The sequence below is a fragment of the Filicampus tigris genome, chromosome 7 (assembly GCF_054856515.1).
Source record: "Filicampus tigris isolate MCC_2025a chromosome 7, RoL_Ftig_1.0, whole genome shotgun sequence".
NCBI classification, from domain to species: domain Eukaryota; kingdom Metazoa; phylum Chordata; class Actinopteri; order Syngnathiformes; family Syngnathidae; genus Filicampus; species Filicampus tigris.
The window spans coordinates 25,545,269-25,557,097 of record NC_141223.1 but is presented as its reverse complement, the minus strand read 5'-3'; the positions used below and the strand labels follow the sequence as shown (position 1 = coordinate 25,557,097).

The window sequence follows — 11,829 nt, the reverse complement described above, 5'->3', positions numbered from 1 at the left end:
CGAGTCAACATTTGATTCATGTTTCATTATTTTTAGAGCAGCAGTTCTTGAATATGGAATGTGAGACCAGGTCAGGGTGGACCATGGCCGGGAATTTTACTTGTCCCTCTACATGCAGGAAATGCTGTCTCCCCACAGACACAACTTGCAGAGACAATCATATGTCCAAACTCAGACAACAAAGGTGAGGACATGCGCTCCTTAATGCACATGTGCATTGTTTATGTCTGAGATGTCTGTGTCTATAATGACACTAGTAACAAAACTCTGGCAGTGGTTGTTAGTGGAATATATAGCCATTATTTGACACTTTTTTCTTTTTTTACAAAATATATCACTTAACCTTAACAAAATGCACCCTTGAGTGGAGATGCTTGTAGGTACCCTTTCACATCTATGGTTCCACTCCTTGGAATTTCAATCCACCTGCTTCCCATGTCTTAACTTTTTACATGTTTCCTCTTTCCATGGTGATTTTTCAGACTAAATTCAGCAAGCAAATGTACCGTTTTCTTGTCTACAGAATCATACAGTAGAGCGAATGTGGGTCGAGATCAACAACCGGGTAAATTTGCCCTTGAAAGAGGCCCTCCTGCAGCTGCAGGGTCAGGAAGTACTCAACATGAATGACAATGTCACCAGATACTGTACATTAGGGCTGTTCGATTAAGCGATTTTGAACCGAAACCGAATTCTCTGGATAAAACGATGTTAAAAATGTTCAAATCGGCACGTTCGATGTTTTTATTTTTGGTGTATCTAAACCACCGTAGTTTCCACTTGCTCAGGCAAGTGAGTGTTTAGTTAATAAATCGGGCAAATATAGATCTGTAATGTAGTGTGTGCCCTGCATGTACAATACAACCCGCGAGCAAGTAACTCAATGTCTGAAAGGCGTCCCTTTTTTTCTCCTCTGGCCAGCCGGTGCATACGTAGGCTACTTAAGATTGACAGTGCATTGTATTATTGAGTGACAGTTTTGCTCTAATCATTGATTTATGTTTAAGTAAGACCAGGGAGAAATGTGAAAGGATAGTCGCTGGCTGGTTGGCAAAATGACTTGCTGACAGACTGTTTGGTTTACAGACTTGACTGTCTACCTTCTCTCATGTTGATGATTTTGTCTCAGATGGTATATGCACTTTCTTCTTTCATTATTGGTTTAATTAACCCTTTGGAGGTATTTTACATATTTTGTCTTTTTGATGGTTTTGATGAGTTATCATCAAAGATAAAGCATCGAAAAAAACACTCTAGCTGAAATTTCACACAGAATGTTGAAACAGGTCAAGGTTCAAAATGGCACCCAGCTGTAATTTCTAAACCATTGCATTTAAAAGATACGTACTTTACTCACACTAGAGGAATAATTACATAAGATGTCCCATTGACGCCCATTATAACTCACAATTTTCAATATTTTATAATTCTGATATTCTTAATGCATTTCCGGTGATGACCGCAAAAAGGCATTCTCAGGCGGCTGAATTCCATGGATAAAAACAAATGGGTGGGTTTCCACCCCTAAACCACCAGGTAGCGCCAGAGACTAATTAATGATTTCTCCGCGCTCAGTAAGGATTATGTTCAATCCACAAAGAAGTATTCGCGAGCAATTTTAGCACATAAAACTGCTGGGATTACCAGAAGAGGTTTGTGTGAGTGTGTCTGAGGAAGAGGTTTGTGTGAGTGTGTCAGAGTGTGTGTGCGCGCACGGGTGTGTGCGCGTGCGTGACATGGAACAATTGTAATACACGCCAAAATACCAGTATTTTACTCTAGCGTGAAGATTTGAATATATTTTGTGTTTGTGTGTGATGTGTGTGTGCGTATTTGGATTTACGTGCACCCTCGTTGCACGTGCACGCGCGCATGTTGAACATACATATTGCAATGCATGCACGAATGGAGTTATGTGCTTGCGAAGCAATGCAAAGGCGCACGTGCTACACGTGCACGTGCACACGCAGACCAGGTGTAGACAAATATACAAGGGTTTTCCTTGTATCTAAATAAAGACAGCGCGAGACAATGTCACGCCAATCGTTTTGAAGGTGTTTGGATCGTTGGAGGGCCACACACACGTATTGTTTTTGTCAATCAAATGCTGTTTCTTTTCATCTGACGTCACCGGCTTCTTCTACGTTCCTATTCTTGGCATGTGCAAGTAAAATAATTAGTCTCTGGCGCCACCTTTTTGTTTAAAAGCTGTGTTTTGTCATCTGACGTCACCGGATTCTTCTTCGTTCCTATTCTAGGCATGTGCAAATAAAATAATTAAACTCTGGCGCCACCCTTTTTCTACAACACTCGCGAATGCAAACATTACATGACGTTGCCTGGCGATCGCTTTTCTTTGAGTCATTATGAGGCTTTCGCCGGCGCGCACCGAGGACTGTTTTGTTGCCAGCTGGATATGCTTTGTTTTGTCGCCAGAAAGCTTTATATCAAAGCTGTACTTTCTCATCTGGACGCCACCTGCTTGTTCTTTGTTTCGTGCAAGTAAAATAATTAGTCTTGCGCTACCTTTTGGTTTAGGGGTGTAATTGCATGCAAGCGCCTTTGCATTGTATTGCATGGAGCATGATGACGCTGTGATCTGCGTGCAGGGCCAACAAAGGGCATGAAAAAAAAAGAAGATATGTACGCGGAACTCTGATCCCTCTGAATATGTTGAGTGGTTGGGAAAAAAATGACTTAGTTATCACACTTCAAAACCAGAGTGACTTTTTGGTTACATTACATTATCTCCAATGGGGTGTTATATGTAAAATTGCCATTATCAAAAATAGGACCACAACCTCCGAACTGTGAGGCGGACGTGCTAACCAGTCGGCTACCGTGCCGCCCTGGTCTAATTATGCCATATTTAATTTTCCAATTTCAGTTGTTCTAATACATACAGCATAGTTAGTTTTTCTATTAACATAACACAGCTGTTATTGTCCATACCGGGCATCAAAAAAAAAAAAAGATAATATGTATGCGTAGCTAAGGTCCTCTTGAACATTTTGAGTGGTTGGAAGTAAAAAAAACATCGAAAATGACAAAGTTATAACACCGCAAAGGAAGGGACATTCCACGGTCGAAATACCGATAGTGTGAGTTTTTATGTAAAATTGCTATTGTCAAAAGTAGGGAACTTCAAAAAAAAAATCTGTTGTTATGTCTCATTGACTTATTCAAAGCTCTAATTAGGCCATATGAAATATTCCACTTTGATTTATTTTTTTTAATGATATATACAGCATAGTTAACTTTGCTATTGGCATAGAACCGCTGTTACTGTCCATAGAAGGCATAATTTTTTTTTTTTTTTTTTTTTTAAAAAAGCATATATGCACATGTAGCTAGGGTCCCCCTGAACATTTTGAGTGGTTGGAAGTAATACCTTGAGTGTAGATAAAGTTATTTCTAACCCCAAGGGTTAAGAACAGATCGAAAATCTATTGTGTAAGTAAAATGCTGTTAATCGTAATGAATTGTTCTGTGTGTATTAATTTAAATTAACTGGCATTTTGAGTTCAAAGAAAGAAAAATTAAGTTTAAATAAAAGACATTCAAAATAATATTTTTCTATTTTACAAAGAAATCATAATCGTAAAATCGGGTTTGAGAGAAAATAATCGGGATTTTCATGTTAGGCAAAATCGAACAGCCCTACTGTACATCAAACCTTACTCCTTAGCTGCGCAAGATTGGCATAACAAGAGCTGTTCTTGCATGGAATGCACACAGAATCCCAGGTGAGTTATATGAAAACAAATATTTACCAGATTATGGTTCACTTCTTTTTTTTTCCAAATTGAGAGTAAATCCAAACAAAAGATGACATTTTGACCTATGCTGCTTTATAGGCAAAGGAACGCCTAATCATTTGGCAGCAGGAGGATGTAAAAAAAAAAAGTAGGAGCTGAGTTTTTGCCACATGCCGGCCAAGCAGCAGACATGTACCAACAGGATGTTGGCTCTTCATTTACTTGAGTGTCTTGTTTTGGAACTGACCCCTTCTCAACTGAGGAGGACAAACTGTCAGTAGAACAACGTTTTGCAGAGGAGTACACTGATATTTCAGTTTTATTAGAAAACGTGGTAAACTACAACTTTGTATCTTTTCAGGATGCATTGCTGTATCTGATAAACATTACGCAACAATATACATAAATCAAATAAACCCCAAGTTTGTTCTGGATATACTGTATATTTTGTTATTTTCCTTTAATTGCAACAATTGAACACTTGCTACAATAGCAATGTTAAACAAACAATGTTCCTCAACCAATGAACACATTTTTCTAAAGTGCAGCAAGAAATACTTTATAATAAAAACATTCTGTAACCCCTACGGCTGTATAGAGTGCAAAATCCATCTTGACTTTTAACAAGACAATTAGCCAGACGTACTATAACAGAGGTAATACGGTTGAAATCTCACAACATAATAGTGTACAATTTAAAGGGTTAATCCATCTTAATTAGACCACCCAAAATGGGGAGAACACTGTCAAGACTGGTCAGCCTGTGTGCACTGACAGAGAACTCATCAGCCCTGCATTTGAGGCACTGGTTGGGTGTCAGCATCCACTGGTCAACGCAACTTTTGCAGCCAACAAAGCTTTTTCAGCATATGGCAATCACAGGTTCTTCCATTAGCCCTGTTTGATGAAGACGATAAAAAGGACAATACACATGCAAGATTAGAGTTCAATATATTATCTTGTCTCGGTTTCATCTAAATATTACATGGTTCAAATCTTGACCATGAACAGTTTCATTTCAAAATGCAAAAGAATTAATTCTCGATTGGTTTGGATATTCAATTTGATCATACTTTAAGGTAGACTTTAATATTACATGAAACAACAGACCTTTGCATACAATACAATCAAAAGCCTCCTTCAAGTGTGCTATAGTGGGGTTGGTCAGAACGAGCATGGCGCCGCAGGTGTTGCTGGCATGTGTCGACAGGTCCTTCATGACTGTGGTGACTTCACTCAGCCCTTGAGCAACCAAGATCACTTCTTCGATTTTATCACGGACCTCCTGAAGACTTGTGGAATCCATATCTTTAAGACTACAAGGGACAAAAACAACAAAAATACACAAAATCCACCAGTTATGTTCAATTTTCATAAAAGAGATGGTATTTACAACAAAATGGAAGACAAAACACTATTAGTTGGCTATGAATTAACTCAAATGCTTACCTCAGCTTCTTGGCCTTTGTTCCTTGCTGGAACTCATGGAAGATCTGCTCTGGGACAGCAAGAATCTTTTTTGCGTTTTGCTTCCAATACTTGGAGCCTCGTAAGAGAGGAAGAAAATCAATTAATATAGACATATATTATAGACACAGTATAATAAGAGCACATCTGCAGCTGAACAGTACGTACGTTAAAAAAATAATTTAAAAAAAAAACAGACATAGGAAGCACAGCATTGAAGGCAATGAGACTTAGTTGATCATCAAATTAACAAATGACCCATCCATTCGTTCTCTGAACCATTTAGCCTCATTAGGATGGCGGTCTTACCTCTTGTTCCTTCTGAGTCCACAATCTTATTTCCTTGGGCATCAGTCAGGATGAGAGGGTCATCAGTCTGCAAGGGCATTGTGTACTTTTGCAAGGATACCTGTGATTGTGGCTTCAAACTCAAACAATCTGAGTACAACCATATGAGCAGACTTCTGTTTTCCCTGGCTGAGCTCAGCAATGAAAACAGACCTAGAAAGATTAGCGTGCAAGTGCTTTACATCAATTCTATCCAAAACACAGTCTGCATTACATTTCTAAATTATCTTGGTTACAAAGAACTCAGAAAATACATGATGCTGATTTATTCAGATGCAGCTTGCTAGTCCAATGTAGGGGCTGTGAACTGAGGAAATTGGTGGTACCTTTGGAAAGTGTTACTCATGCTTGCTCGGGGGGGAGTGGGAGCTATGGCCTGAGCAGGTGACCCAAGAGCAGCAGTGGGCTGTGCTGTACGGTTGAACTGCAAGCGGTTCGGACCTGGCGATGGCTGAGTCTGTTCAGCAATCGGTAGACCAATATCATCCGCATGAACCTCATAGTGGCCACGAGGTGTTAGTTCCAGGCAGCTGAAATGTCCAGCCGATCCCGGGAATATTGCCACATTTTCATCATCAGTTATATACAGGCTAGAAGCATACACCTTTGGAAAACAAAAACATCAGATAAATGTTAGATGTAGCCTACCAAACGTTTTTCTATTGATTAATTATTATTATCATTATTATTCGATTAACCCCCCCCACACACACACACCTCACGCACACACTACAAACACTTCGGAATGTCTAGGAAACAATGTTGTAATCTGCAAGGCTTACAGATAATATTTGAATTATAAAGTGGAATTGGCCCTCACGATAGTTTCTTAGTAGTTCGAAGACACAAAGCACAGGATTTTGTATATATCATATTATTACTGTTATATTAATTACAGTATTTCAGTGAGAGCTTAATGGGTCGGCTAGCCATACACTAGCTATGTGATAGCAATCTTTCGTCCTCCAAGCAAACGGAATAAAAGTGTGACGTACTTGGAATATTCTGGCGATTTTATCCACAATCATGTCGCTTTCCTTGAGCGTTAGCCTTTTGTTTCCTTCAAAAAGGATGTAAGGAGTCCATTATGCACTTACTTCACCGACACCACGCTGAAAGACAGGCTACCGCACTTCTCCTGTGCTTTCTGCAGCACGAAGCAACGGCTGAAAAGTGTAAAAATTGAAAATGTAATATTGAAACTGGAAATTCGGAAATTCGAGCCCTTTCCCGAAAACTCCTCATACTTTGCAGTTTATTTTTAAAAGAGGCGTTCAAATGGTTATCCTATTTTTGTTTTAAAAATGAAAATTGAAAATACAACCCTAAGTTTGTTTTTTGATTTGCGTTTCACAATTAGAAACAAAATCAACGTAAGGTACACGGACCCTACACGGACCTACACGGACCCGTGCCTCTTTTGTTCATTGGATGTTACGTTTGAAACAAGATATTAAAAACGGAAAAACTCGTTATTTGATTTTCGTTTTAATGTCAAAACACCAAAATTGAAATACAGCTTGATTTTCTAATTTGGTGTCTGGAACGAGTAAGAAAATGTCTCAAACCAGTTTGATGTTCAATTTTCAATTCTAAAACGAAAATAGAATATATCACGAGACACAAATCGAAATACGGCTCTTATATTGGTTTTAGATACCCGGACGTTGTCACCGAAAGAAATTCTCCTAGTGACCAGGAGATGGCGACAGCGTAGCACCTGAAGATGATATCGTGAACTGTATGGACTGAACAAAAGCAGTATTGTTTTGACAAAAATCAACCACATTTTCCATGCGTGCCAGCGCGTATTGTCATGAAATCCTGAGCCGTCCTTATAGCAAAAGGACGAAGTGAGTATGCCCTAAAGCAATTCGGGACCTTTGTATTTTTGTGTGTGCCAGGGTTGATCCCATCCTCCTCAAAGTTGCTTTGGGCCAGTAAAAACGATACAGAACCAACTGGTGAAACGTAAAAAAAAAGTTTGCTTTTGGGCCACTTCTGTGCAATTGCAATTGATTCGTCATATACAGTAGACCAATGTTACAAATCACTAATCTGTGTGTTTATTTTCGGCCTCGATCACGTTATTTAACTTGACACAGTCAGTTTTCATCTGCATCACCACACACCAGCTGCCTGGGCGACGTGCCTGTTTTTCACACATATGATAAATGCCCATGCAATAATGTGAGGCACACACACGTCTACTGTTATTTGCACTAGTACATGCACTGTCATTTCACTATTATTTTTCAGCTCACAGGACATTAGACATTTGATGCATGTATGAAGTACAGTAATTGAAAGAAGATATAGAGGGACTTTTTTTCGAACAAATTGCATGTTACAGGTGGGGATGCAATTCGACTGGTTAGCACGTCCGCCTCACAGTTCAGTGGTCACGGGTTCGATCCCGGCCTCGGCCTCTCTGTGTGGAGTTTGCATGTTCTCCCCGTGCCTGCGTGGGTTTTCTCCTCCCACATTCCAAAAACATGTATGATAGGTTGATTGGACACTCTAAATTGCCCCTCAGTGTGATTGTGAGTACGGATGTTTGTCTCTGTGTGCCCTGCGATTGGCTGGCAACCAGTTCAGGGTGTCCCCCGCCTACTGCCCGAAGACAGCTGGGATAGGCTCCAGCATGCCCCGCGACCCTTGTGAGGATAAGCGGTATCGATAATGGATGGATGGATGTTCCAGGTGTTTGTGCAGTGGAAGATGCTCCCCAATGCCAACAGTGGAGGAGAGCATTTGTTGCAAGGAAATTCCAGAAGTGATGGAGAAGATGAATACCTTTTACAAAATCAAATGTTATTATCCCTCCACTTACATTTTTTTATTCTCATGCTTCCCTTCCTTCAGGAGGACTAGGCATGTCGCCTATAGGCGGCTGGTGAGATGGTGCTGGCAATTCCTGGGGTGCTCAATTTGGGTACCCCTTCTATCCCGAGCCTTCACCAAGATGAGGGACGCCTTTCCTCGTGGGTTTCAGGAGCCAAAGAACATCGTTTCTTCATGTCTTCTATATGAAACCTTTCTTTTCGTGTGTTTCTATAATGAAAATGTATTTTGTAACTAATTGTACACTGGAAGAAAAACACTGGTGTTTTTACGGGGGGAAAAAACGGCTGCTGTGGTTGCCATAATATTGTAAAAAATATAGCAGTGTAAATCACATTACAAAACAACCTGTCAATTTTACAGTTTAAAACTGTAATCATTTACAAACAATTAAATGCTAAAATCGTAAATTCAACATCAATTTTCAGTCAAAGCACAACTATGCTGTTATTAAACCATTTTTTCCTGTAAAATGTATATACCGCAGTTGCTTGTTTTATATCAAATCCCATTCAATTTAACTGAATAAGATCAGATAAGAGGAGTTAAATAATATTACCTTCCTTATCATGTTGGCATTAACTGCATAGATATAACAGCATACCTCACAATGTTAATTTACACAGTGTGGCTCTTAATGACATAATGCTTTTATGACTTCCAATAAGCTAAAGTGCCACTTTACCCAGTACCCAGCTACACTTGAAGATTAGAATAAATCTTTTTCAACAAATGACAACAACTTTGCCTTAGCCCCAGCACACTCAAGGAAACATGGCAGGGAGGTCATTGTTTGTTGTGCGGTCCTTAGTCATGGTTTCATAATGTAGAATGCATAAGTGTCAGGAACTTTGCTCAGTAGATTCATGGTGGAAGTGGGAACAAACCTAAATTAAATAGTAGTGTTTGGAAATGTGGAAAATTCATATATTTTTGTGTCATGGTGCTTTTTAGATATGAATTGAATGAATAATCAAATCAAATCAAATCAAATTTATTTACATAGCACTTTTCATACAAAAAGAATGCAACTCAAAGTGCTGTCCAGTAAAAATGTCCAAAACACAACATAAAAAGGAAGACCCGCTCCCGCCCTCCCTCCCAACAAACCCAAAGATGTATATCCGCCAGTACATCAGCACTCGCACCTACACACACACACACACGCACCCAATATATACACACAAAGCACACAACCTGATAAACTTTGTTAAAAAAGACATGACAAGGCACAGAGGAACCCTATGAGGAAAGGGTACCCAAGGGGGCCTCGTTCACGCTGAGGAGAATGACAGCCCACGGGCCACAGGGAGTGCCGCCATCACAGAGACCCCCGGCCCGTATCAGCCGGGTGGACCCCACACAAAGTGTAGAGGCCCCGGGCCATCCGGACCCAAGGAGCCCCATGACGGCCCCTGCGGGAAGGGCAGCCACCACCCCAATGCGGAGGGCCCCCCATGAGGAAATACTGGAGCTAAAAGCTAACAACAACAGAGAGCAACAAAACTAAAAAAAAACAAAAAACAGTAATATAATTTATGAACTACTAAAATCAGTAAAATAAGAGAAGAAGAATCCTCAGTCAAAAGAAAAGATAAATTACTTAAAATTAGTTAAAAGCCAAACTAAAAAGGTGTGTCTTGAGCTTCCTCTTAAAAATATTAACAATCTCTGCGGACCTGACGTCCTCTGGCAGGCTATTCCAAAGTCGAGGACCAAATTGGCTGAATGCTGTCTCGCCATGCGTTTTGATCCTCACCCTTGGAATAATGTCCACTGATAGTGTAGTGGTACACATGCCTGAGTTGTGTGCGGGCAGCGTGGGATCGATTCCCGCTCAGTGACGGTGTCTGTGTGTGTGTGTGCCCTGCGACTGGCTGGCGACCAGTTCGGGGTGTAGTCTGCCTTCGCCCATTGACGGCTGGGATAGGCTCCAGCAATTCCCCGCGACCCTGTATAGGATAAGCGGTTTGGAAGATGACATGACATGACCCTTGGAATAATTAAAAGGAAAGAGGACCTCAGCAAATCGGATAAATAAGATGGCCCAAGACCATTAAGACATTAATAAACTAATAAAAGTACCGTAAAATCGATCCTGAAACACACGGGTAGCCAATGCAGCAATTTTAAAACTGGTGTAATGTCACCAAGGTCAGTCTGCAAAGTGGTGTCAGTGACGATCACTCTGATTGGCTGCCAGCCAGGACATGCAAATCAGTGCATGAGATAGACGAATTTGTAAAATTCTGTACAATTTATTTCCGTTCTTTTAACCAAGCAATATTGTATTTTTAACTGTATTGCATTAACTGTATTGCATTGGTTCAAGTAAAACCATTTTCAATGTTTAAAATACAGTAATATATAAATTCTACAAGGAAATATGATCTTTTCCACATATATTAACCGTGAAATTAACAATGAATAATTGTTTTGTTTTTTTACAATGTGTTGCCTTATATCTCATGGGGGTCGGTGGGGTGGGGTAGATGATTCTTGACAAAGCTCTGAACATACATCAAGAAAGCAAAACTAATGACAAAGCTACAGGTATACCTTCATTTTGTTTACCAACCACATGCTGGTTGTTTTAGATGCGTGTGAGCAAAATTAGGTCCTCTGAATGAAAATGGTAGTTCCAGGTGACTTACTGTCATCACTGTTGGGGGTTTAAGACTTTACTTAACGGGATCATTTCCATAGTTTTTGACTTTTGAAATGTGTAACAAAGCAACGAAAGAAGGAATATGTTCTTAGTAGATAATGTACACTGGTTGAAGCAACAGCTGAAATTGTGTTAATATTTTTCCAGTTTTAAGTACTGTCATCACCTTAGCTTTCGTTACAAAAACATAAGTCTGTCATCCCCACAAAACCTAAACTATAAAGTACAGGTATATGAACAAAATACAGTACAGTAAAACAAAGATGGTCCAAATACTGTTGAAAAAATACTGTAAATACTGCTAGACCAATGCAGTACAGTACTTAACTACAGTAAACTGTACTGTATTATAGTGTTGATTTTTCTCAAGACTTGGGAAAAAAAGTCAGCTAACCTTAACCCAGTACGCCAGCTCACCTTTCATCACATGCGCACGCACACCCCCGCACACACCACACAAACACACACCTCACCATTTCCCCATTTTCCCTTACCTCCCAATCTTTTGATATCCCTTTTCTTCTTCATTTATTTAGGCTTGCATTAGCATAGGATTTCTTTCTGTTTCTGACCATTTTAGTCTGTCTCGTATAGATTTCAATAGCTGTAGAGAATAAAGCATTGTCATACACAGAAATCTAGTGTGAATTGTGTGTGTTTGATTCAAAGTGTCCCTCACTCATCTGGTAAATTGGACTTACATATTTTAATGTTGCTCCTTCATATATTAAGACTGAATTACGA

At 39.8% G+C, this 11,829-nt stretch overlaps 1 protein-coding gene across 2 annotated transcripts; it reads right to left on the bottom strand.

The window, feature by feature from the left end:
• Positions 1-4,103: 4,103 nt before the first annotated feature.
• On the bottom strand, positions 4,104-7,253 carry LOC147145365 (uncharacterized). 2 transcript variants are annotated; one of them, XM_086036148.1, is made up of 7 exons: positions 6,569-7,253; positions 5,900-6,177; positions 5,635-5,726; positions 5,535-5,567; positions 5,208-5,304; positions 4,869-5,074; positions 4,104-4,655 (listed from the first exon to the last, which is right to left on the bottom strand). In XM_086036148.1, exons 1-7 carry the CDS (start codon positions 6,599-6,601, stop codon positions 4,621-4,623), a joined length of 774 nt encoding a protein of 257 aa, XP_085892274.1. In that variant the 5' UTR covers positions 6,602-7,253; the 3' UTR covers positions 4,104-4,620. The 2 variants fall into 2 exon arrangements, with proteins under 2 accessions (XP_085892274.1, XP_085892275.1); XM_086036149.1 differs by having other exon boundaries at positions 6,671-7,253.
• Positions 7,254-11,829: the final 4,576 nt, after the last annotated feature.

Bases quoted from the DNA above. Each gene is read 5' to 3' on its own strand.
- LOC147145365 (XM_086036148.1), bottom strand. From the start codon at position 6,601: ATGATTGTGGATAAAATCGCCAGAATATTCCAA. The intron at 5,305-5,534 runs GTAAGACCGCCA...CTCTCTTACGAG, and splicing joins GGACTCAGAAGGAACAAGAG to GCTCCAAGTATTGGAAGCAA. The intron at 5,075-5,207 runs GTAAGCATTTGA...TGTCCCTTGTAG, and splicing joins ACAAAGGCCAAGAAGCTGAG to TCTTAAAGATATGGATTCCA.